The following is a 21,409-nucleotide window of genomic DNA, read 5'->3' as shown; positions in this document are numbered from 1 at the left end:
CTCACCATATGAATCCAATACAGGTTTGAGATCTTTGTATAAAGTAATAACATTGACAGTTTCACGTACAGTTAGGTCTCTGTATTTGTACTGAAAAGGAAAATCATAAATGAATTTAGTTTAAAACCAACACACATACTTTACTACTAGGTTAATTTTCTTAAAATCTTATTTCCTTAATAGCACTTTTCTTAGAAGTATCATGGTTCTGACTAATCATTTTAACTAAAGACTCAAAGAACCTCAGCAGCTTTTCTCCTGCCACCTATTCAAACCTTTACCTCCATTTCAGCTTTTCCAACTTAAAGGGCCCTCCACCAAATCAAATCTTAATCACTCTCAAAGCTTACATCACTTTCTCTCTTAATGATGCCTTTCCAGACCTCCCTTCAGCCCATAACAATCTTTCCCTCTCCAGCATTTATTGTCAATACCAACCATTCTGCAATTTATCAATTGCTGTACTGTATTCCTCATGCTCCTGCCTTGCACCACTCTAGTCCAGGAAACTAGGAACCTGGTTTACACACTCTTGACAAATTAGGAAATCAGGAGATGGGGCTCCTATCTGGTCACAACACACAGAAGCTCCATCTGTGCACAGAAAGTTTTCAATCAGATTTTAGGGCTTCTCTCTTAAAAGGAACACTTTGCTATCCGCCCCCCCCACCCCACCACGCGTCAAATAAAAGACTACAAACTGAAACTAACAGAAAAGAGGAAACTAAGAATAAAAATAATGCGAGGAATAGAAGAAAACTACAAAAGAATGAAAATTAGTAACTTCAAAGAAAGAAGAAATGATACTGTATTCATGAAACAAGAACACTCAGAAAAGAAATGACTCTAGGACATAAAAATTGAGAGCAGAAACAAAACATACAATAGAAGGATTAGAATATAAAGTCAAAGAAATCTCACAGAGACCAGCACAAATAGACAATAAGGGAGAAAATACAAGAAAAATTAGGAAATAAATCCAGGTCTACTCAAAAGCATCTCTTCAGCATTTCTTGCCCTCTTTTGTCCTGAAGCATTGATTTTTTTCCATGCTATGGGATCAGTACTATTAGCACCTAAACACATCCTTCCTCCTTCTGTCTTATTCACACATTCCTGACCTCCCTTCCCCCTCCATCTATAACCAAACTTGTTTCAGTTTCCCTTTACAGCAAAAATTCTTGCAAGGAGCTTCTTACACTTACTCCATGATTGTTCTCTTCCTACTCTCGTCTTAAAGCTTTTTGTTACGGAACATATCCAAAAGTAGAACAGTATTATTATAAATCCCCTGCTTCAACAATACACCTAGCTTCAACAACAATCAACTCATAGCCAATCTTACTTAATCCATAATCTCATTTACCTTTCCCGCCTCCTGTATTATTCTGAAGCAAATTATCATATCCTATTACCCATAAATATTTTAGAATATTTAATAGATTTTAGAATATTAGAATTTTAGTAGATATTTAAAATTACCTTTAAAAGAACTTAATAAAACAACATGATACCATTACTCACTAAAATAATGACTATTTCCTTATATCATCAAATATGCAGTCTTGGAGTTCTCGTCGTCGTTGCTCGCCAGTTAACGAACCCAACTAGCATCCATGAGGACATGCGTTCGATCTCTGGCCTCGATCAGTGGGATCTGTCATTGCTGTGAGCTGTGGTATAGGTCGCAGACTCCGAGTTGCTGTGGTTGTGGCACAGGCCGGTGGCTACAGCTCCAAAACAACCCCTAGCCTGGGAACTTGCATCTGCCACAGGTGCAGCCCTAAAAAAAAAAAAAAAGAAAGAAAGAAAAGAAAAAAAAAGGAAAAAGACCAAAAAAAAAAAAACAAAACAAAACCAAAAGAAACTGGTTCATTTATCCTAAAGAGGCTTCCATGGTTTGAATTTTGTTAATTGCTTCCCCTTGGCAGTTCAATATATGTGTTCCTACAGCCTTTGTATTTCCCATGAATTAGTAGTTGGATCTGGAAGTTAAGACCTTTTTCATAATTTTTTCTAAGTTTTACTTTTTTCCCTCTACTCTTTCGCTTTCCCCCTCCTCCCTATCATTTTACAGGTGATGGTGCTTTTCCATCAGGCAGCACATGATATAGAGGTATCTCTCTTTGATGTTAACAACCACTAATGCTCAAAGACTAAAACCATTCTCTTCAAACCCACTCCAATCAGGCTTCCGCACTTCTTAATGAAATTGCTCATTAAGGTCACTAGTAATGGCCACCCGTGGCTACATGCAGGGGCCAATCCTCAGTCTTCGCCTTACTTAACCTATCACAGCAGCATGTGATCAAGTACCTTCCTTCCTCTTTTTTTTTGTCTTTTCAGGGCCTCACTGGCAGCATATGGAAATTTCCAGGCTAGGGGTTGAATCGGACCTGTAGCCGCCGGCCTATGCCACAGCCACGCCAGATCTGAGCCGAGTCAGTGACCTACACCACAGCTCACGCCAAGGCCAGATCCTTAACCCACTGAGTGAGGCCAGGGATCAAACCCTCAACCTCATGGTTCCTAGTTGGATTCGTTAACCACTGAGCCATGATGGGAACTCCCCTTCCTTCCTCTTAAAGCCTATTCACTTGAATACAGGACACCACTGCTTGTTTTTTCTCCTCTCTGTGGCTGCACCTTCTCAGTGTCTTTGCCGGTTCTTTCTCTTCTCTTAACCTCTGAATATTTTTAAGCCCCAGGGCTCAGTCCTTGGTCCTCTCCTTTATCTAAACTCGCTCCTTTGGTGATCTACATGAATGGCTTTAAATACCATGTACACACTGGTAACTCCCAAAATTTAAAAATTCCACTCTAAACTTCTCTCCTTAACTCCAGACACGTATATCAAATCACCTATTTGTATCTCTACTTGGAATGTAAAGAATGTCAAATTTAACAACATTGCAATTGAACTCCGGGAATTCCCTGGTGGCCTAGTAGTTAAGGATCCGGTGTTGCCACTGCTGTGGCTTGGGTAATTACTGTGGCACAGGTTTGATTTCCATCCCAGGAATTTCTGCGTGCCAAGAATGTGGGGAAAAAAAAAACCCTTAAACTCTTTACCTTCCCCCCAAATCTACTCCTCTTACAATTTTCCATATCTATATCCCTATAGTTGCTTAGGACAAAAGCCTTGATGTTATCCAATATCTCTTTCTTACACACCCACAGCGAGTCTGTCAGAAAATCTTGTTAGCTCTACCTTCAAAAATATCCAAAACCTGGAGTTCCCATCGTGGCTCAGCAGAAACGAATCTGACTGGCATCCATGAGGATGCGAGCTTGATCCCCGGCCTTCATCAATGGGTTAAGGATATGGAGTTGCTGTGAGCTGTGGTGTAGGTCACAGAAGCGGCCTGCATCTCGAGTTACTGTGACTAGACCAGTGGCTACAGCTCCAATGCGACTCCTAGCCTAGGAATCTCCATATGCCGAGGGTGTGGCCCTAAAAAAAAAAATCTGATCACTTCTCACTACCTTTATAGCTACTCTTAGATTATTGCAACAGCTCTTTAAAGGTGTCTCTGCTTCCACCTAATCTCCTACAATTTAGTCTCAGCACAGCAGCTAGAGCTATACTGTTAAAACAGATCAGTGGCTTTCCACCACCCTCCAAGAACATGTCAAAGTGCTTACGCTGGCCTCCAAAACCCTCTAAAATCTACCAGCCCTTTATTTAGCACTGTTTCCCCTTGCTTCACTGCAGTCCAGCCTCCTTAGCTCCCTTTGCTGTTCCTCTATCATGCATGACAAGCATCTGTCTCAGGGCCTGGGCACTTGTTTTTACTTCTTCCTGGAATGTTCTTACTCCAGATTGTTCCAGTTTGTTTCCCTGCCTCTTTCAGGTCTCTTAGAGACCTCAGAAAGGCCTTCCTTAACTATTCCATAAAATTGCAACTTATCCTATCCTCACCTTGGAAAGGCCTTCCTTAACTATTCCATAAAATTGCAACTTATCCTATCCTCACCTTTCCTGCTTTACTTTTCTCCAAAGCACTTAACAACTCTAACATGCTACTTAATGCACTTACTGAGTTGTTTATTGCCTTCTAAAAGAATTGAAATTCCACAAGTGTAGTTTCTTGTCTGACTGTTCACTGCTGTTTCCTTAGAATCTAAAACAGTATGAAGTACATTACATCTTTAATGAGTCAGCTCTCTCCTACCTAGTTAGTAGTGACTCCACCTCTAGAAATGCTGCAGATATAGAATGTGAGAAAACAGGTAGCTGTCAGTATGTAAAATCTAAAACTTATTCATGTAAATCAAGATGGACCAATAGAATAATTATACCTCAGTTAACTGCAAAAATGACAGAGAAGGGTCTTAAACTAAAAGCTATATTTAAGTTGAAAGCTAAAATAAATGCTCAAAGGAAAAAATATCTGTAATAATATGTTAAAAAATAATATGATGTAGTCAACTTCACCTCAAAAACAGATGTAAGTCAAAGCAAGTGGCCCAAAGTACAATGGTAAGTGGTGGAGGTCCCACCATCAGATAAAAAGTAAAGGACCATCACCCTAGCAATGTGTCCCAAAGTCCCAGGTTCAATTCCCATATTGGACCACACCCCACTGAAAGGATAACTCCTGAAGCTAGCCCTCCACCAGCAAGAAGAAACTCTGCACATTGCTTCTAGTATCCTACTTACTATTCCTACCTGTCAATCTATTCACAGTCTGGACAGAAAAGATACTAACACTCAAAATTGACATCACCACTTACAAGAGACTCATTTTTTCGGATAGTGAGCCGAGAACCAAAAAAAAAAAAAAAAAAAAAAAGACAGAATAGGTCACCTCTTCCCTGAGTCCTTTTTGTTCTTGGGACATAATGAGGGTAAAGGGAGGAGGAGGCAGGTGAAGGTATAAAATACCTTCTAAAGATGTCCTGCCTCTGTTTTTGAAGGCAGGTTCCTCTACAGAAAGTTTAAGTATGGTTTTTAAAATTCAAAACCATTATACAGCAAAGCAGACCATTAAAATAAAAATAATTTTAAAAAAAGAGGAAAACCCCTCAGAATGGGAGAAAAATCTTTGCAAGTGAAGCAACTAACAAGGGATTAATCTCCAAAATATACAAACATCTCATGCAGCGTTATATTAAAAAAAACCAAACTCAAGTGAAAAATGGTCAGAGGCTCTAAACAGATATTTTTCCAAAGACACATAAATGACCAAAAAAAACATGAAAAGATGCCCGTCACTAATTATTACAGAAATGCAAATCAACACTACAATGATCTATCACCTCACAACATTCAGAATGGCCAACATCAGAAAGTCTGCAAACATTAATGCTGGAGAGGGTGTAGATGGATGGGAACCCTTCTACACTGCTGGAGGGAATGTAAACCGGTGCAACTACTATGGAGGACAGTACTGAGGTTCCTTACAAAACTAAATATAGATCAACCATATGATCCAGGAATTCCACTCCTGGGCATACATCTGGAGAAAACCATAATTCAAAAAGATACAAGCAACCCAATGTTCATTGCAGCAGTATTTACAATAACCAAGACGTGGAAGTAATCTAAATGTCTACTGCCAGAGGAATGGCTAAAGAAGATGTGGTACATATATACAATGGAATATTACTTAACCACAAAAAATAATGAAATAATGCCATCTGCAGTAACATGGATGGACCTAGTGATTACCATACTAAGTCAAAAGACAAATACCATATGATATCATTTACATGCAGAACCTAATAAAAATGATACAAAATAATTTACAAAACAAATTCATAGACTTCAAAATAAAACTTATGGTTACCCAAAGGGGAAACCAAGGCAGGGAGGGATAATTAGGAGGATGGGATTAACATATATACCCTAGTGTATATAAAATAGATAACTAACAAGGATCTACTGGGAAATCTACTCAATAGTCTGTAATACCCTATAGGGGAAAAACGATGGATATTTATGTGTATCTGATTCACTTACTGTACACCTGAAACTAATACATTGAAAATCAATACTCCAATAAGTGTTTTTTAAAAAAAATTAAAAATCAGTATTTGAGGAGTTCCCTGGTGACCTGGCAGTTAAGGATCCTAGCAGTTGTCACTGCTCTCTGGCTTGGGTCACTGTTGGCGCAGAAAAAGCATGCTGCAGGCGGTGCCCAAAAAGCGCCAAAAAACAAACATAAATACCCTATTACTTTCTCTTTAGAAATTATTGGCTTTTCGAGCAAAGACTAGGGGGATTATTTTACTGGGGGAAAAAGTCTACTTTTCAAATAAATAAGTTCATGGATAATAGCGTGTTTTAATAATATTGAAAATTGCTTAAACCGCTTTCTACCATTCTTGCTTTGACAAAAGTACCTAAGCTAACCCGTTTAACTGGAGAAGACTAAACTTTCAACCACTTCACATACATCTTATTCCAATTAGCTTTGGTAAATTGAAAAAAACAAAACAAAACCCCAAGTTCACTCTGGTACCAGGTGCCTCATTTTAAGTGGTTGTCAAAATAATTCACAGCTTTAAATACAAAATGCCTATCGGCTTTTTAAAAAAAATGAAAGAAATACATTGGTCTTGAGCTGTGGAAATCAAACATTTCAAAACAAATAAATTCGCGTAATAAGAAACATACATTTAAGGGTAGTTTCAGCAAATCAAAGTAATGGTAATGGAATTCTATTTATTCACCTGTGGTAGTGAGGTACAGGTATTTTGGCTTTTCAAGGCGTTTTTACTTATAATTGAACCAATGCAACAAACAGTTACTGATCTCCCGCGGGTCGGCTACTGAGCTGCGTGAGGAATACAAACTGAAAAGGACACAATCTCCGAGGGCGGGGAGGGAAGGGCGAAGACAGACGAGCCCTACATTGGGACATGAGTGGAGAAGTGCCCCAGACTGAGAATTAAGTTCAAGCCCTTCTTTATGCTGATATAAAGTAACACGAAACTATTCTGCCCCTCAGACTGCTCCAAACTCTCCCCAAAGAGAGGAGGGCGGGCGGCAGGTGGCAGGCGGCCTCCGCTCTGCGCCTTTGTTGACTGTCGCCGCCCCCCGCCGGCCCCGGCCTGGGAATTCCCCGCACCGGGCGACAGGTTTCCCGGGACTGGGGGCGTCGGGGGCAGCCGGGGACTACACGGGGCTTCGGGCCCGCACCGGGGGCTGGCTAAACTGGTCGGGCAGGCCCCGGCGGCGCGGAAGGGAGCAGTGGGCGCGCGCCGAGCGGCGAGCGCGCCGCGGCCTCACCTTGGACACCATTTTCTTGAGCTGGCTCTCCGACCCCGCCATGGCTGCCGCTTCGCGACTCCCGTCCCCGCAGGCAGAGGGTCAGCCGCTCCGGGGCCGCCCCAGGCCGCCCCACACAATCGCACCGAGGAGCCAGCCCCCCACCCCCCCCGCCTCTAACTACAGGAAGTCGAGTGCTACCACAGAGCTTTCCGCTTCCGTTACGTCACTTCCGAGGTCGGCGACAGAGGATGGGCGTGGGCTGGGCTCGTTCTGGCAGGGTCAGGTGCTGCAGAGGAGGGCAAGCCTCTTCCGAGGGTGGGAACTTGGGCTGAGGTGAGCTAGGCAGGTTATTCACAGTTGCCCTTAGACCGAGAGAGCAGATGCAGGGACGGGAAGAAGCGCGATTATCTTGCCGGTAAACTTTAATGACTGATTCATCAAGTGGGAAAGCACTAGACTGGAGTCAGAAAACTCTTCTGCCACTGATTTCTGATAATAGTAGGCAAGTGCACTGTTAGCTTGGGCTTCAGTTTTTTTCCCACTCTTAAGATGAGAGGCTTCTTCACTAGGTGATGCCAGGGTCACTCTGATTATCAGGTTGTTTTTCATTTTTAAGCTTAAAAGTTCACCATACTACATTCACAAGGGCAAAATGCAGAGCCCTCGTTTCACAGGAGACCATCCCCCTAAGTCAGACCTTCTCCTCTGTGCCCAGACATAGGTGATAATACAGACTGCCTTCTACCTTGGACTCCGTGTGTATACCAGGCTCTCCATTGTCAAAGTTCAAGTCTTTGCCCGCAGGCTCATCTTCCGATCTTCATCGCCTTGTACAGTGCAAGAGTACATACTGTCTCAACTAAATTTCTACTACCCTTAAAAGTTCTTAATGGTCATTTATATTAATCATTATTATTGCACATCACCACCAGCTTTATAAGTACAGTGCTGTTCAAGGTACTGTAAAGCTTGGGTTTGATGGTGTAAAGAATGATTATTTAGGTGATTTAAGCATAGTGCTATGGAAGAATAGGCTTTGGTATTCTCTTCTAAATTGACATCTAAATGAAGGTCACAAACACAGAGGGCCTAACTGAAGACAGGTGGAAGTATCATTACATTGTGTGTGTGTGTGTGTGTGTGTGTGTGTGTGTGTGTGTGTGTAGGTATCTTTTTTTGGATATGAACACCATATATTGGTTAACCATACAGCTCCAGTCAAACCATAGAGCAGTCTATCCTTCCCTGCACCTTTTTTATGTCACTTAAATGTGGTTTTCAAGCTATTCTTAAAGTCAAAACTTAGCCAGGAGAGCTTTCAACTGGAGCAACTCTGCTTTTATCAATTGGAAGAGCACAAATAATACATTGTTTAAAAGTTTTCTTGTTAGGAAATACTTTAAAGTTCTAAAACAATTAAATCCAATCTCAGAGGTCCCTGGTGGCCTACCAGTTAAGGATTCGGCATTGTCCCTGCTGTGGTCAGGTTCAATCCTTGGCCTGGGAGTGTCCACATGCCACGGGCCTGGCAAAAACAAAAACAAAAACAAAAACAAAAACAAAAACCCCAAATCTTCATTTTGCACTTAAGCTACTTAAAATGAAGGGACTGTATGAATTATGTGAAAAATCTTCTCAATCTGAATAAATTTCTTTCCACTCAATAAATTAGGAATCTCCCAGTAATTTTAAAGTAAAAGTTTATTATATTAATTATTCTTGATACTTAGGAATTTATGTAAATTGGAAAATAAAATCTCTCTGCATTACAATATCAGAGAAGCATTTTAATCCAAGCCCCACTAAAAACCACAAGAATAGACACTACATGATTTTGAAAAGATAAAAAAGTGAAAGTTAACAGGAGCATCATGAATGTCAAATTATAACCAAATCATAGGTGGTGGTGGTACTACTTCTTGACTTGTATATACAACTTACAACATGATTTGTAATACTCAACAATCAAGGAAATATGACAATTACCTCTATATTGTAGTCTTCTGTAGGGCAAGGACTATTATTACTCATCTTTGAATACTCAGATTATAACACAGTACTTGGAATAATAGTAGATACCCAATAAGTATTGTATTGACATGTTCCTTTTAAAATAAATGTAGTGAACTCTTAGTAATTCATCTGTTTATACACTATCTTAGATTATTGTTCAAGAGCATAATTAGGTGTCTAATATGAGAAAATGCTAGTTTAAAAATACTAGAAATGGCCCTAGTAGTCTTATTTTCCTATTTCATACAAAAGGACAGTGAGGATGTACTTGTTAGAGTAACACCAAAATAAACTACCAGTGAGGTGAAATTACACAGAACTAACGCTCATCTCTTCAAATGTCTGATGTTTTTATACTAGTTGAATCTGGTGGAAACCTTTCCAAGCATTATTAAATACTCTTCTACTTTCTTAAACATGGAATACTGAATATAATTTCATTCTTTATGATTTAAGTTCATTATTATAAGCATCCATCATTATGCTAAATTAGAATTAGTTTGTTTTCTCTCTACCTAGGATGTATCTGCCCTTATAAATCACCTGGCTCCTATCTCAGTAACCAGGTTTGGGTTGATCTATAACAGGCTTTCAAAGCACCTGGGACTTCTTCGCAGTACTTATTATACTTGGAATTGTACTTTTATTTATGAGATTTGACTACTGTATCTCCCATACTAGAGTATAAGGACCATGAGGGATTGTACCTAGTCCAGGGTTGCTCACCACTGCATCTACAATGCCTAATATAGCACCCGGTGTACAGCAGGCTCCCAGTCAATAGTATCTGATGATTAAATAACTAAAGACCTACCTCAGTGCCTAGTCCCCTCTGCTATTTGCTGAGGGCAAGTCTGGGAAGTTGGAGAATCAGTCTTTCTAAAAACTACTTTGAAAAAAACCTCTACATGAGAATGTAAGAGTATAGAACCCCAGCTTTAGGGTCTCGTGGTAACTATTTTGGCTGTTGGGCCTTTTCCCTCTTCTAGTGCTTAGAAAAAATAGAGGTTGTGTGGATAAGTGCACAAGATCTTGAGCACTAAACCTCAATTTCCTTCTCTATAAAATGATGATAATAGTTCCTAACCCAATGGGTTATTGTGAGGATTAATAAATAATCCCGAGGAGTAACAATAAAGTGCTCATCATACTGCCTGAAATATTAGACGTGTTGATGGTAGTTGTTGCTATTAGTTGTGTGTCACATTCATAATAATATGCTATGTTTCACATATAAAGATATTGTTATCGACCCATCACCAAAGCATAAGTACCCTAAGTCATTTTTTCAGGAGCAAAGGATTTGCTCAGAACCATTAGCCCATCCAACCTCTCCCCATTAAGACCAATGACTTTCATGAATGCCTCATATATTAGTTTTAAAGTAAACTGCTTGGCTTTCATTCATAACCTATTTCCACTAAAAATAAACATTTTTCTATGGTTCTACTAATGTTACAGTGAGCTCTTGAGATGTTGGAGATCTTATAAAGCCCAGGAAGAGGCTATAGAAAATTCTAGAAAGTACTGTCCCAGTGGAAATTAAACTGCACTTTTTCTTCAGACAGTAAAAAAAAAAAAAAACCTTGATTTTCCTTTTTACTATTTTAAAGGGTAAATTAAATTTTTAAATTAAAATTTTAATTTTTTACTATTTTAAAGTACATGTAAAGTTCTTTTCCATTTTTAGGGGTAGTTAATTAATTTGAAAAAGGAAAAAAGATCCTTTATTACCATTACTACCAACTGTATTTTATTTTATTTTATTTTTATTTTTCACCTTTTTTTTAGGTCTGCACCCACAGCATATTGAAATTTCCAGGCTAGGGGTCAAATTGGAACTACAGCTGCTGGCCTATGCCACAGCCACAGCAACAGGGGATCTGAGCTGTGTCTGTGACCTATACCACAGTTCATGGCAATGCCAGATCCTTAACCCAGTGAGTGAGGCCAGGGATCGAACCTGCAACCTCATGGATACTAGTCAGATTTGTTTCTGCTGCGCCACAACGGGAACTCCCCCAACTGTATTTTAAAGAAACATTAATAGCTTAAACTGTGGATCCTTTGAATGTACAGCTAGCAGATATTATAATCCATACTGGGCTTTTAGCTTATCATGCTTATTACAACAGTCAAAGAGCAATTTTCGGAGTTCCCGTTGTGGCACAGTGGTTAACCAATCCGACTAGGAACCATGAGGTTGCGGGTTCGGCCCCTGCCCTTGCTCAGTGGGTTAACGATCCGGCGTTGCCATGAGCTGTGGTGTAGGTTGCAGACGCGGCTCGGATCCCGCGTTGCTGTGTCTCTGGCGTAGGCTGGTGGCTGCAGCTCCGATTCGACCCCTAGCTTGGGAACCTCCATATGCCGCGGGAGCAGCCCAAGAAATAGCAAAAAGCCAAAAAAAAAAAAAAAGAGCAATTTTCTTTTAAAAAATGTATCACTTTCAAAACATTCTCAAAGTGCTGAATGTGCTAGTTGAGGGTATAATTTTAAAGTGATGCATATTACAGATGAATGTTTATCTCTGCTGTAGGTTTAAAGAACAGTATAGATATTTCAAGAACGAAAAGGACAATCAGATTTTTTTCCTTCTCATCTAACTACTGAGGGATTCAAATTACAGAGCTAACCAAGAAACCACCTACGTTAACCAAGCAGTTTGTAAGGAAAATAATAAGATATAGGAGTCCTCAACCCTATATATATGCTGGTAAAATTAAACAACCTTTCCTCGCAAGTAACTCTGAACTTCAGAATCAAAGTTTTAACTGTTGTTGAAGACTATGGATTGAGGATGCACTGCTTTGGAGCTTCTCAGTCACTCTATCTTCTTTCACTCTGGTCTTAATGACTTCACACACTCCACTGGTTCCAAGGATGCAAGGCAAACTTAAAAACACTTCGGTATTTATATCATAATATCCCTGAAATTAAAAAAAAAAAATGGTATTATCATAGAGCTGAATCACTGCAAAAAAGTTAATATTATAAATATGGATACTTCCTTGCTTTTCTGATCCTAGTAGTAAAAAGTGATGCAAGCTGAACGTTAAAAATTTTTTTGTTCATTTACTTTCTAAACTCAAGTTATTGTCTCAGAAAATTATTGTGAGATGGGACGAACTGGGTCAAGGACATCCCCTTTATAAGGAGGCAAGCTGGCCCCCTGCAATTCAGTAGCAGGCTGGAAGTTAAAAAAAAAAAAAAAAAAAAAAGGCTGTCAGAGTAGATTCCCAAGGGAGGGGCTTAGCATGGGCTCTGAGTGCAAATTCAGTGACCTGTTTTAAATTTTTTCTTCTATGTTTCATTTCCCTCCTGGTATCCCTAAGTTTTCACAAAAATTTGGTAAGCATTCTGTTTCTTGTCTTAGGTGTACTTCAGGGACTTTATACTTGGGATAAAATGGTAAAGGACAAACTGAACTGGAGAAGCAGACTGACCAGCTAAGACCAGTTGGCACATCAGTCTGGGATGACCTGGTTGGCTGAGGAGATAAATGACAACCAGAGAAGTTTATGGATTATATAAATGTTTTTGGGGGATTCCAAAAATTACAAAGGGGTAAAGGGCAATCTGGTAGACGTCCAGACTACCCATAGCCAAGCAGACCAAACTGTTTCCTCCTACATCTTAATCTAAAAGCTGGTGATACTGAAAACATCTGGGTTACACTGTGAACAGCACTTTTTCTGGTTTTATATTAATAATATAAACATTTTAAAATAGGATGAGTTCCCATCGTGGTGCAGTGGTAATGACCCCGACTAGTATCCATGAGGATCCAGGTTAGATCCTTGGCCTCGATCAACAGGTTAAGGATCCAGCATTGCCACGAACTGTGGTGTAGGTCACAGATGTGGCTTGGGTCTGGTGTGGCTATGGCTGTGGCATAGGCCGGCAGCTGCAGCTCCATATTCGACCCCTAGCCTGGGAACCTCCATATGCCACAGGTGCAGCCCTAAAAGGTAAAAATAAATAAATAAATAAAATAAAAATATGATGAGAGGAGTTCCCATCGTGGTGCAGCAGAAACGAATCCGACTAGGAACCATCAGGTTGTGGGTTCAACCGCAGGCCTGGCTCAGTGGGTTAAGGATCTGGTGTTGCCTTGAGCTGTGGCGTAGGCTGTCGGCAACAGCTCTGATTAGATCCCTAGCCTGGGAACCTCCATGTGCCACAGATTCAGCCCTAAAAGGACAAAAGAGTTTTAAAAAAAAAAAAAAGAATGAGAATCCCAATTACCTTTGCTAAAATCGATACAGAATGCACTTTCCTTTTATCATTCACAATACTGTCAACCAAGTCAGCTACTGACAGTCCAACAGACCAGGATCTTTGACCTTTTACCCTTAACAGTTCCATGGCTCTAGATAATAAAAACAAAAATAAGACACACATACAAAACATTATTTCAGAAAATGCACAAATATATACATTTAGTTTTAGCTTCTACTTAAAGTATTAATTAGATATTTTTATGACACAGGAGTAAGAGTTATATAGCAATTGTTAGGAAAACCTACAGACAGTCTAGTAATTAAGCTTATCTTGAAATGTCAGTGGTTCACAGAGAAACAATACAAATAGTCTAATAATATAAATAGATGCTCACTGCCACTAATATTTAACTGAATATTAGTTAAAACAATAAATATATCAGTTTTGTCCATCAAAATTGACAAAATTAAAAAGATTGATAACTACTTTCACAGAAAATACAAAGAAATAGACATTTCCATAACTGCTGTTGAGTGTCAAATGACTTAATCTCTTTTGTTTTTGGCCACACCCATGGCATGCAGAGGTTCTTGGGTCAGGGATTGAACAGCAGCTACCCAAGCCACAGCAGTGACAATGCCAGGTCCTTAACCCACTAAGCCACTAGGGAGCTCTTGACTTAATCTTTTAAGAGGAAGATCTGGCCATGCCTGATCTAGAAATTCCTCTTCTAGGCATTAATCCTACAGCAATATGCTCAAGTGTGCAAAGATATACATATAAGGATGTTTGCCTTGCAACAAAAAAGATTTTGGAAATAGTGCATCAAAAGAGGACTTCTTAAATAAATCACTATCAAATGCAGTGCCACACAGATCGTGAGAAGAATATAAAGTAGATTAAGGAATTCCCATTGTGGCACAGCGGAAATGAATTCAACTAGGAGCCATGAGGTTGCGGGTTTGATCCCTGGCCCCGCTCAATGGGTTAAGGATCCGGCGTTGCCATGAGCTGTGGTATAGGTTGCAGACGCGGCTGGTATCCTGAGATGCTGTGGCTCTGGCAAAGGCGGGCGGCAACAGCTCCAACTGGACCCCTAGCCTGGGAACCTCCATATGCCTTGGATGAGGCCCTAGATAAGGAAAAAAAAAAAAAACGTAGATTTATACATACAGTATCGGAAAATGTCCAAGATGTATTATTAAGGAAACAAAGCAAGTTGCAAAATAATATGAATAATAAATTTATGATTATAAAAATAATAATGATGACAATATTTGCAGAAGCATGGAAAAAGTGTTTGGACATGTGGACACTAAACTGTTAACAGTGGTTGTTTCTGGAGAATGGAATTACCCCTGCTTTTACTTTCTACTTTATAGATACCTGCAATATTTAAAGTTTTATCTTTGTTGTACACCAGAAGCTAACACAACATTGTAAACTATACTGCAATTAAAAATAAATAAATAGGGAGTTCCCATTGTGGCTCAGAAGAAATGAATCTGACTAAGCATCCATGAGGACACAGGTTTGATCCCTGGCCTTGCTCAGTGGGCTAAGGATCTGGGTTGCCATGAGCTGTCATGTAGGTCAAAGATGCAGCTGAGATCCTTCATTGCTGTGGCTGTGGCTGCAGCTCTGATTCTACCCCTAGCCTGGGAACCTCCATATGCCATGGGTGCAGTCCTAAAAAGACAAATAATTAAACAACTAAAGTCTGGTTCTCTGGTGGTACAGTGGGTTAAGGATCCGGCATTGTCATTGCTGTGGCTTGGGTAAGTGCTGTGGTATGGGTTTGATCCCTGGCCTGGGAACTTCCACAATGCCACAGGTGGCAGCCAGAAAAAAGTTTTATAAGCACATACATTCTTTTTGTACCTAGTTAAAAAATGATATAAATTAAACAAACATGTTTGAATTTCTTCCTTTTAAAAGCTGTAAATGCAGGATTATAGGAGTTCCCATCGTGGCACAGTGGTTAACGAATCCGACTAGGAACCATGAAGTTGCAGGTTCTATCCCTGGCCTTGCTCAGTGGGTTGGGGATCCGGTGTTGCCGTGAGCTGTGGTGTAGGTCGCAGACGTGGCTCGGATCCCATGTTGCTGTGGCTCTGGCGTAGGGCGGTGGCTACAGCTCCGATTAGACCCCTAGCCTGGGAACTCTATATGCTGTGGGAGCGGCCCTAGAAAAGGCAAAAAGACAAAAAAATTAAAAAATAAATGCAGGATTATAAAGAGAATCTGATTAGAATAGATTATAGAACATTATTACTCTTCTCAATAAGATAATATTCTTTCCAGTTGTTATATTCTAAAAACCATAAACTGGAGGTTTAAAAGGCTAAAAATCATCACCCAGATTTCAGGAAAGGATGTTATTATATGATAATAAAACAACATATGCCATGAAAATATATATAGTATATTTTCAACCTATGTGGTCCAGACCCCGGAAGGCCTCTGAAGGAACACAAAAGAAGATCTGTGCATTATACTTTGTTTTGGCTTGAACTTATAATGTGGCTTATCCATTCATATTAGACTGATTTTCAAAATGTATTTATGTGTGATTAATAAATACATATTGATTTTTAAGTGGTATGGACAAATTCTCCTCTACATTTAAGAAAATATCCAGTATCAGAAGTTCCCATTGTGGCTCAGTGGTAACAAACCCAGCCAGTATCCATGAGGACACAGGTTCAATCCCTGGCCCTGCTCATTGGGTTTAGGATCTAGAATTGCTGTGGCTGTGGTATAGGCGGCAGCCGTAGCTCTGATTTGACCCCTAGCCTGGAAAATTCCATGTGCCATAGGTGAGGCCCTGAAAGGCAAAAAAATAAAAATAAAAATTCAGTATCCTCAGATATAGGATCTTATATCCTAGATATAGGAAGAATAAATCACTGCCTACAAATAAGGAATTTAACACTCTTCTTTTTTTCTTTTTCTTTTTTTTTTTTAAGGGCCGCACCTGAGACATATGGAAGTTCTCAAGGCTAGGGGTCAAACTGGAGCTATAGCTGCCAGCCACAGTCACAGCCACACCAGATCCGAGCCATGTCTGTGAATTATGCCACAGCTCACAGCAACACTGGATCCTTAACCCACTGAGCAAGGCCAGGGATCGAACCTGCAACCTCATGGTTCCTAGTCGGATTCGTTTCTGCTGTGCCACAATGGGAACTCCAGGAACTTATTATACTCTTTAAAGAGTCAACTGTATATCTAAATATTAAGTTTACAAAGTATTCATATCAACTTTGAGATAAGAAATAAAAGAAGAGAAACCACTGTTACCTTGTACTTTTGATTTGTCCATACTAGTTAGTTTTGTTTACAGAAGCCTGTAAGTACATGCTGTGCCAACTGTAGCCTATTAGCCAGGAAGTACATGGTTTTCCAGTTGGATAAACATAATCTACTTTCAGTATTACCTGTTGGACAGCTGCACCTGAGAGTTATGACTCACTGCTTCTTCTTGGCCACCCCATGTGGGCACTAAAAATTAAATGGAAAATCAATTATATTTTGTTGATAACTCTCTTAGGATTAAGATGTGATAAATGATCACTTGCAGTCAAAGGTACCTCTATTAAACTTTTTTTTTTTTTCAGGGCCACACCTGCAGCATATGGAAGTTCCCAAGCTAGAGGTCAAATCGGAGCTACAGCTGCCAGCCTACACCAGAGTCTCAGTAACACCAGATCTGAGTTGCATCTGTGACCTACAAAGCCAGATCCTTAACCCACGAAGCGAGGCCAGGGATCAAACCCGCATCCTTATGGATGCTAGTCAGGTTCATTCCACTGAGCTACAATAGGAACTCCCAAGGGTACCTCTATTAAACTTTAAACATTTTCCCCTCTTCTAGCTAGAGTTAGATTTTTCCACTGGTGGCACTCAATGTGCTGTACTGATTGCCTGGGATAAGAAAGACTTTGAGGTGCACTTTCCCAAAAACATGAACCCAAAGTCTACTTGCCACCCCTTAACTGTTCTCTCTCATCAACAACACATGGCCATTTTACTGTCCAAGTAGAAAGCTTTCTTTTCTCAGCAGGCAGTGTATAATAGGCTCCCACATGCTGCAAGCACTTGGCATTTGCTCCACGGGGAATCATACAAACCAATTTCTTTCACCAAAGGAGGAATAATGTGGTCACCTATTCCAAGCTAGATTTCCACATCTATTAGAGAGGCAGGGTCCTACTTTCTAAGAGCATATTTGAGTTTTCCATTATCTCTCACTATAACATTTATAAAAGCAATTAAAAAATTCAAAGCTGTACACAGGAACCAGATATTTATATCACATTTTAATACTAAATTGAAAGTAACATTTTGAAAGCTTTCTAGTAGTCATTTGTTTCTCCTCATTGTGAAGACATTCTTTGATAAAAATATTTATTTGGGTAGGCAAAATAAAAATACATTCAGATATGTAAGACTATATTATGCTTCAGACACAAGTCTTCTAAACTGCATTCAAAATTAGGCCATTTAGTGATGTGTCAACAACAAAGCACACTTTCCCTTCCTCATATTGATTATAAGCTTCTAGGTGGCAGAGATCATGTGTTCTTTTGTGTCCTCTCACACATATTTTTACCATGGTAGAGAACGGACAGGAGATAATACAGAGCTGACCTCGCACACAATCCATAATTATATTAAACAAAAAGGAAAACATACTTGCAACAGTTAAGCTGAAAAACATGGAAAACTTTTTTTAAGTTTTTATGTTAAGTAAAAAAAAATTATTACATGAAAAATAAAAATACATGTGGAAAAACTGAGGGTTTTTAAAAAATGTTTTAGTTGAACTGAAGGATTATACATCAATTATTTTCTAAAAAAATTTTGGTACCTTATTAGTATATTCACATTAAATAGAAACTTGCAGGGAAATGTCTGCTAAATGAAATACAGCATTTACAGACCTTGGAAAGACAAATAAAAAGGGCAAAGCAGGAGAAGTTCCCATGTGACACAGTAGATTAAGGATCCAGAGCTATGGCACTGGTTGCAACTGCAGTGTGGGTTCAAGTCCTAGCCCGGGAACTTCCACATGCCATGGCTGTGGCAAAGAAGAAGAAGAAGAAGAAGAAGAAGGGCAAGGTAGGTATAAGAAAAGACAAAAGATGGAGTTCCTGTCGTGGCTCAGTGGTTAACGAATCCAATTAGGAACCAAGAGATTGTGGGTTTGATCCCTGGCCTCACTCAGTGGGTTAAGGATCGGGCATTGCCGTGAGCTGTGGTGTAGGTCGAAAAAGCGGCTCAGATCCTGCGTGGCTGTGGCTCTGGCTAGGCTGGCAGCTAGAGCTCTGATTAGACCCCTAGCCTGGGGACCTCCATATGCGTCAGGAGCGGCCCTAGAAAAGGCAAAAAGACAAAAAGACAAAAGATGTAGTACCTGTCGTGGCTGAGCAGAAACGAACCCGACCAGTATCCATGAGGACTAGAGTTCAATCCCTGGCCTCAGTAAGTGAGTTAAGGATCCAGCATTGCTGTGAGCTGTGTTGTAGGTCACAGATGTGGCTCAGATCCCACGTTGCTGTGGCTGTGGTATAGGCGGGCAAGCTACAGCTCTGATTCAATCCCTAGCCTGGGAACTTCCATATCCTTATGGGTGCAGCCCTAAAAAAAGAAAAAGAAAAAGAAAAGACAAAAATAGTCTGGAATTTAATTATGACTATTACTGCCATTATATATTACACACATAATCTCATTTTTTTATCTTTCTTCTTTCTTCTTTCAGACTTACGTGAGCCATATCATATACAAGTTTAGATGGACTTATTTAATTTTTTTTCATTTACTATCCAACTCCTCACACTTCCTAAATGTATATTTATCCCAGTCAGGATCCCTTTCAAATATTCCATCTAATCAATCCTAATCTTTCTGGTTCAACTCCTTAAGAACAATAATCCTCTAGCCCCAAAAACTTTAATAAAAAAATGACTATGGGGGAGTTCCTGTCGTGGCGCAGTGGTTAACCAATCCGACTAGGAACCATGAGGTTGAGGATTCAGTCCCTGGCCTTGCTCAGTGGGTTAATGATCCGGCGTTGCCGTGAGCTGTGGTGTAGGTGCAGACACGGCTCGGATCCCGCGTTGCTGTGGCTCTGGCGTAGGCTGGCAGCTGCAGCTCCGATGAGACCCCTAGCCTGGGAACCTCCATATGCCACGGGAGCGGCCCAAGAAATGACAAAAAAGACAAAAAAAAAGACTATGGGATACCTCTTTTCCATTACATATAATGCACCTGGCCCTTAGGTAAGACTGATGCCCAAAACAGATGTTTTAACACTCTGTTTTGAGGTCCAGCCCTTGGATTTCTAAAACACCATTTGAAGGCATTATCTTCAGTTTACCTATGATTTCAGTATCACAGCTAAAAATAGCAGCTCCAGAGCATATGTTCTACTGACCAATTTGGTGGAGCATAATATGAATGACCTTTGGTTACAAGGTGGTATTAGAGAATCATTCATTCATTTCAAAACATATTTACTGAGGCCATTCCAAACTCAAGGATTTTACAGCCTCGTAGGGTAAAGAGACAAGTAAATACACAACTTATAGCACAGTGTGATAATGGCTACAATAGAGGCATGAACTTATAACCTGAAGAACTAGGGAAGGCTTCCTGGGAGAGGTAGCACTCAAGCCCAGTCTTGAAAGGTAAGCAGGAGTTACCAAATGAATGAATATTTAGAGAAAGGAGCATCAGGTGCAAAGGCAAAGAGGCCTAAGAGTGTATGAACCATTCAGGAAGCTGCAAGTTGATCGATCACCTGACTAGCATAAAATGATGGTCAGAATGACAAAAGATGAAGCTGGGGAAGGAAGCAGGAAAGAGATCCTAAAGGGTCTTCTCCAGTCTTTTTTTTTCTTTCTTTCTTTTCTTTACTTTTAGGGCCACACCTACAGCATATGGAAGTTCCCAGGATACAGATGAAATCAGAGCTGCAGCTGCTGGCCTATGCCACAGCCACAGCAACACCAGACCCAAGCTGTATCTGCAACCTACACCGCAGCTTGCAGCAACACTGGATCTTAACCCACCGAGTGAGGCCAGGAATCAAACCTGCATCCTCATGGATACTAGTTGGATCCTTAACCAGCTGAGCCACAACAGGAACTCCCTGAGATCCTAAAGGGTCTTATATGTCATGTAATTCCTCCCCTAACATGTAATTTGCAAAAATCTCTGAAATACTGAAATAGAGTAATTTGGGAGTTCCCTTGCAGCATAGTGGGTTAGGGATCTAGCACTGTCATTACTTGGGTTGCTGCTGTGGTGTGGGTTCAATCCCTGGCCTGGGAACTTCCACATGCTGTGGGCACAGCCAAAAAAAAAAAAAAAAAAAAGAGAGAGAGGAGTTCCCATCGTGGAGCAGTGGTTAACAAATCCGACTAGGAACCATGAGGTTGCGGGTTCGATCCCTGCCCTTGCTCAGTGGGTTAACGATCCAGCATTGCCGTGAGCTGTGGTGTAGGTTGCAGATGTGGCTCGGATCCTGCGTTGATGTGGTCCTGGTGCAGGCTGGCAGCTACAACTCCAATTAGACCCCTAGCCTGGGAACCTCCATATGCCATAGGAGCGGCCCTAGAAAAGGCAAAAAGACCAAAAAAAAAAAAAAGAGAAAGAGAGAATAATTTTATTTACATATCTGCTATTTTTAGAACTCTGTTCCTAAGTCCTAATGTTGCTTTATTTCAAAGTATAGTTTTCCATGTCCCTTTGCCAATTTTTTGTTCATCATCATCTTGCCATCTTGATCAATGTAGTAAGAGCTACCAATTACTGAGTGTTTACTCTGCCAGACACTGTACTAAATGCTTAAGATAAATTATCTAATTAAGTGATAGCAAGAAGTACAGCTTTGAAATCAGACCAGGGTTCAAATCTCAGTTCTACCCTTAGCAAATGTGTACCCTTGGA

The 21,409-nt window shown here is 40.2% G+C and overlaps 2 protein-coding genes across 7 annotated transcripts in view; both read right to left on the bottom strand.

Annotated features, from left to right (window-relative positions):
- TSG101 (tumor susceptibility 101) overlaps positions 1-7,421 on the bottom strand; it is a 49,991-nt gene extending 42,570 nt beyond the window's left edge. The window contains exons 1-3 of one of the 2 annotated variants that reach the window (XM_047776159.1): positions 7,238-7,385; positions 6,679-6,782; positions 6-90 (exon numbers count right to left, since the gene is read on the bottom strand). Coding sequence is in view for 1 of the 2 variants with exons in the window: in XM_047776158.1 (XP_047632114.1) it covers positions 6-90; positions 7,238-7,279 (127 nt within the window). In the remaining variant the exon portion in view is untranslated. Of the gene's footprint in view, positions 1-5; positions 91-6,678; positions 6,783-7,237 lie in introns of both variants that reach the window. The other variant, XM_047776158.1, reaches the window with a different exon arrangement.
- A 4,202-nt stretch (positions 7,422-11,623) lies between these two features.
- The window catches only part of UEVLD (UEV and lactate/malate dehyrogenase domains), a 51,284-nt gene continuing 41,498 nt past the window's right edge, over positions 11,624-21,409 (bottom strand). For all 5 annotated transcript variants that reach the window (XM_047776152.1, XM_047776153.1, XM_047776154.1 and 2 more), the window contains 3 exons: positions 16,894-16,957; positions 13,478-13,601; positions 11,624-12,159 (listed from right to left, as the gene is read on the bottom strand). In XM_047776152.1, coding sequence (XP_047632108.1) covers positions 11,992-12,159; positions 13,478-13,601; positions 16,894-16,957 — 356 coding nt within the window. In that variant the 3' untranslated portion in view covers positions 11,624-11,991. The remainder of the gene's footprint in view (positions 12,160-13,477; positions 13,602-16,893; positions 16,958-21,409) is intronic.

This window comes from Phacochoerus africanus, chromosome 4 (genome assembly GCF_016906955.1).
Source record: "Phacochoerus africanus isolate WHEZ1 chromosome 4, ROS_Pafr_v1, whole genome shotgun sequence".
NCBI lineage: Eukaryota > Metazoa > Chordata > Mammalia > Artiodactyla > Suidae > Phacochoerus > Phacochoerus africanus.
This window is presented reverse-complemented; position numbering and strand designations above follow the sequence as displayed.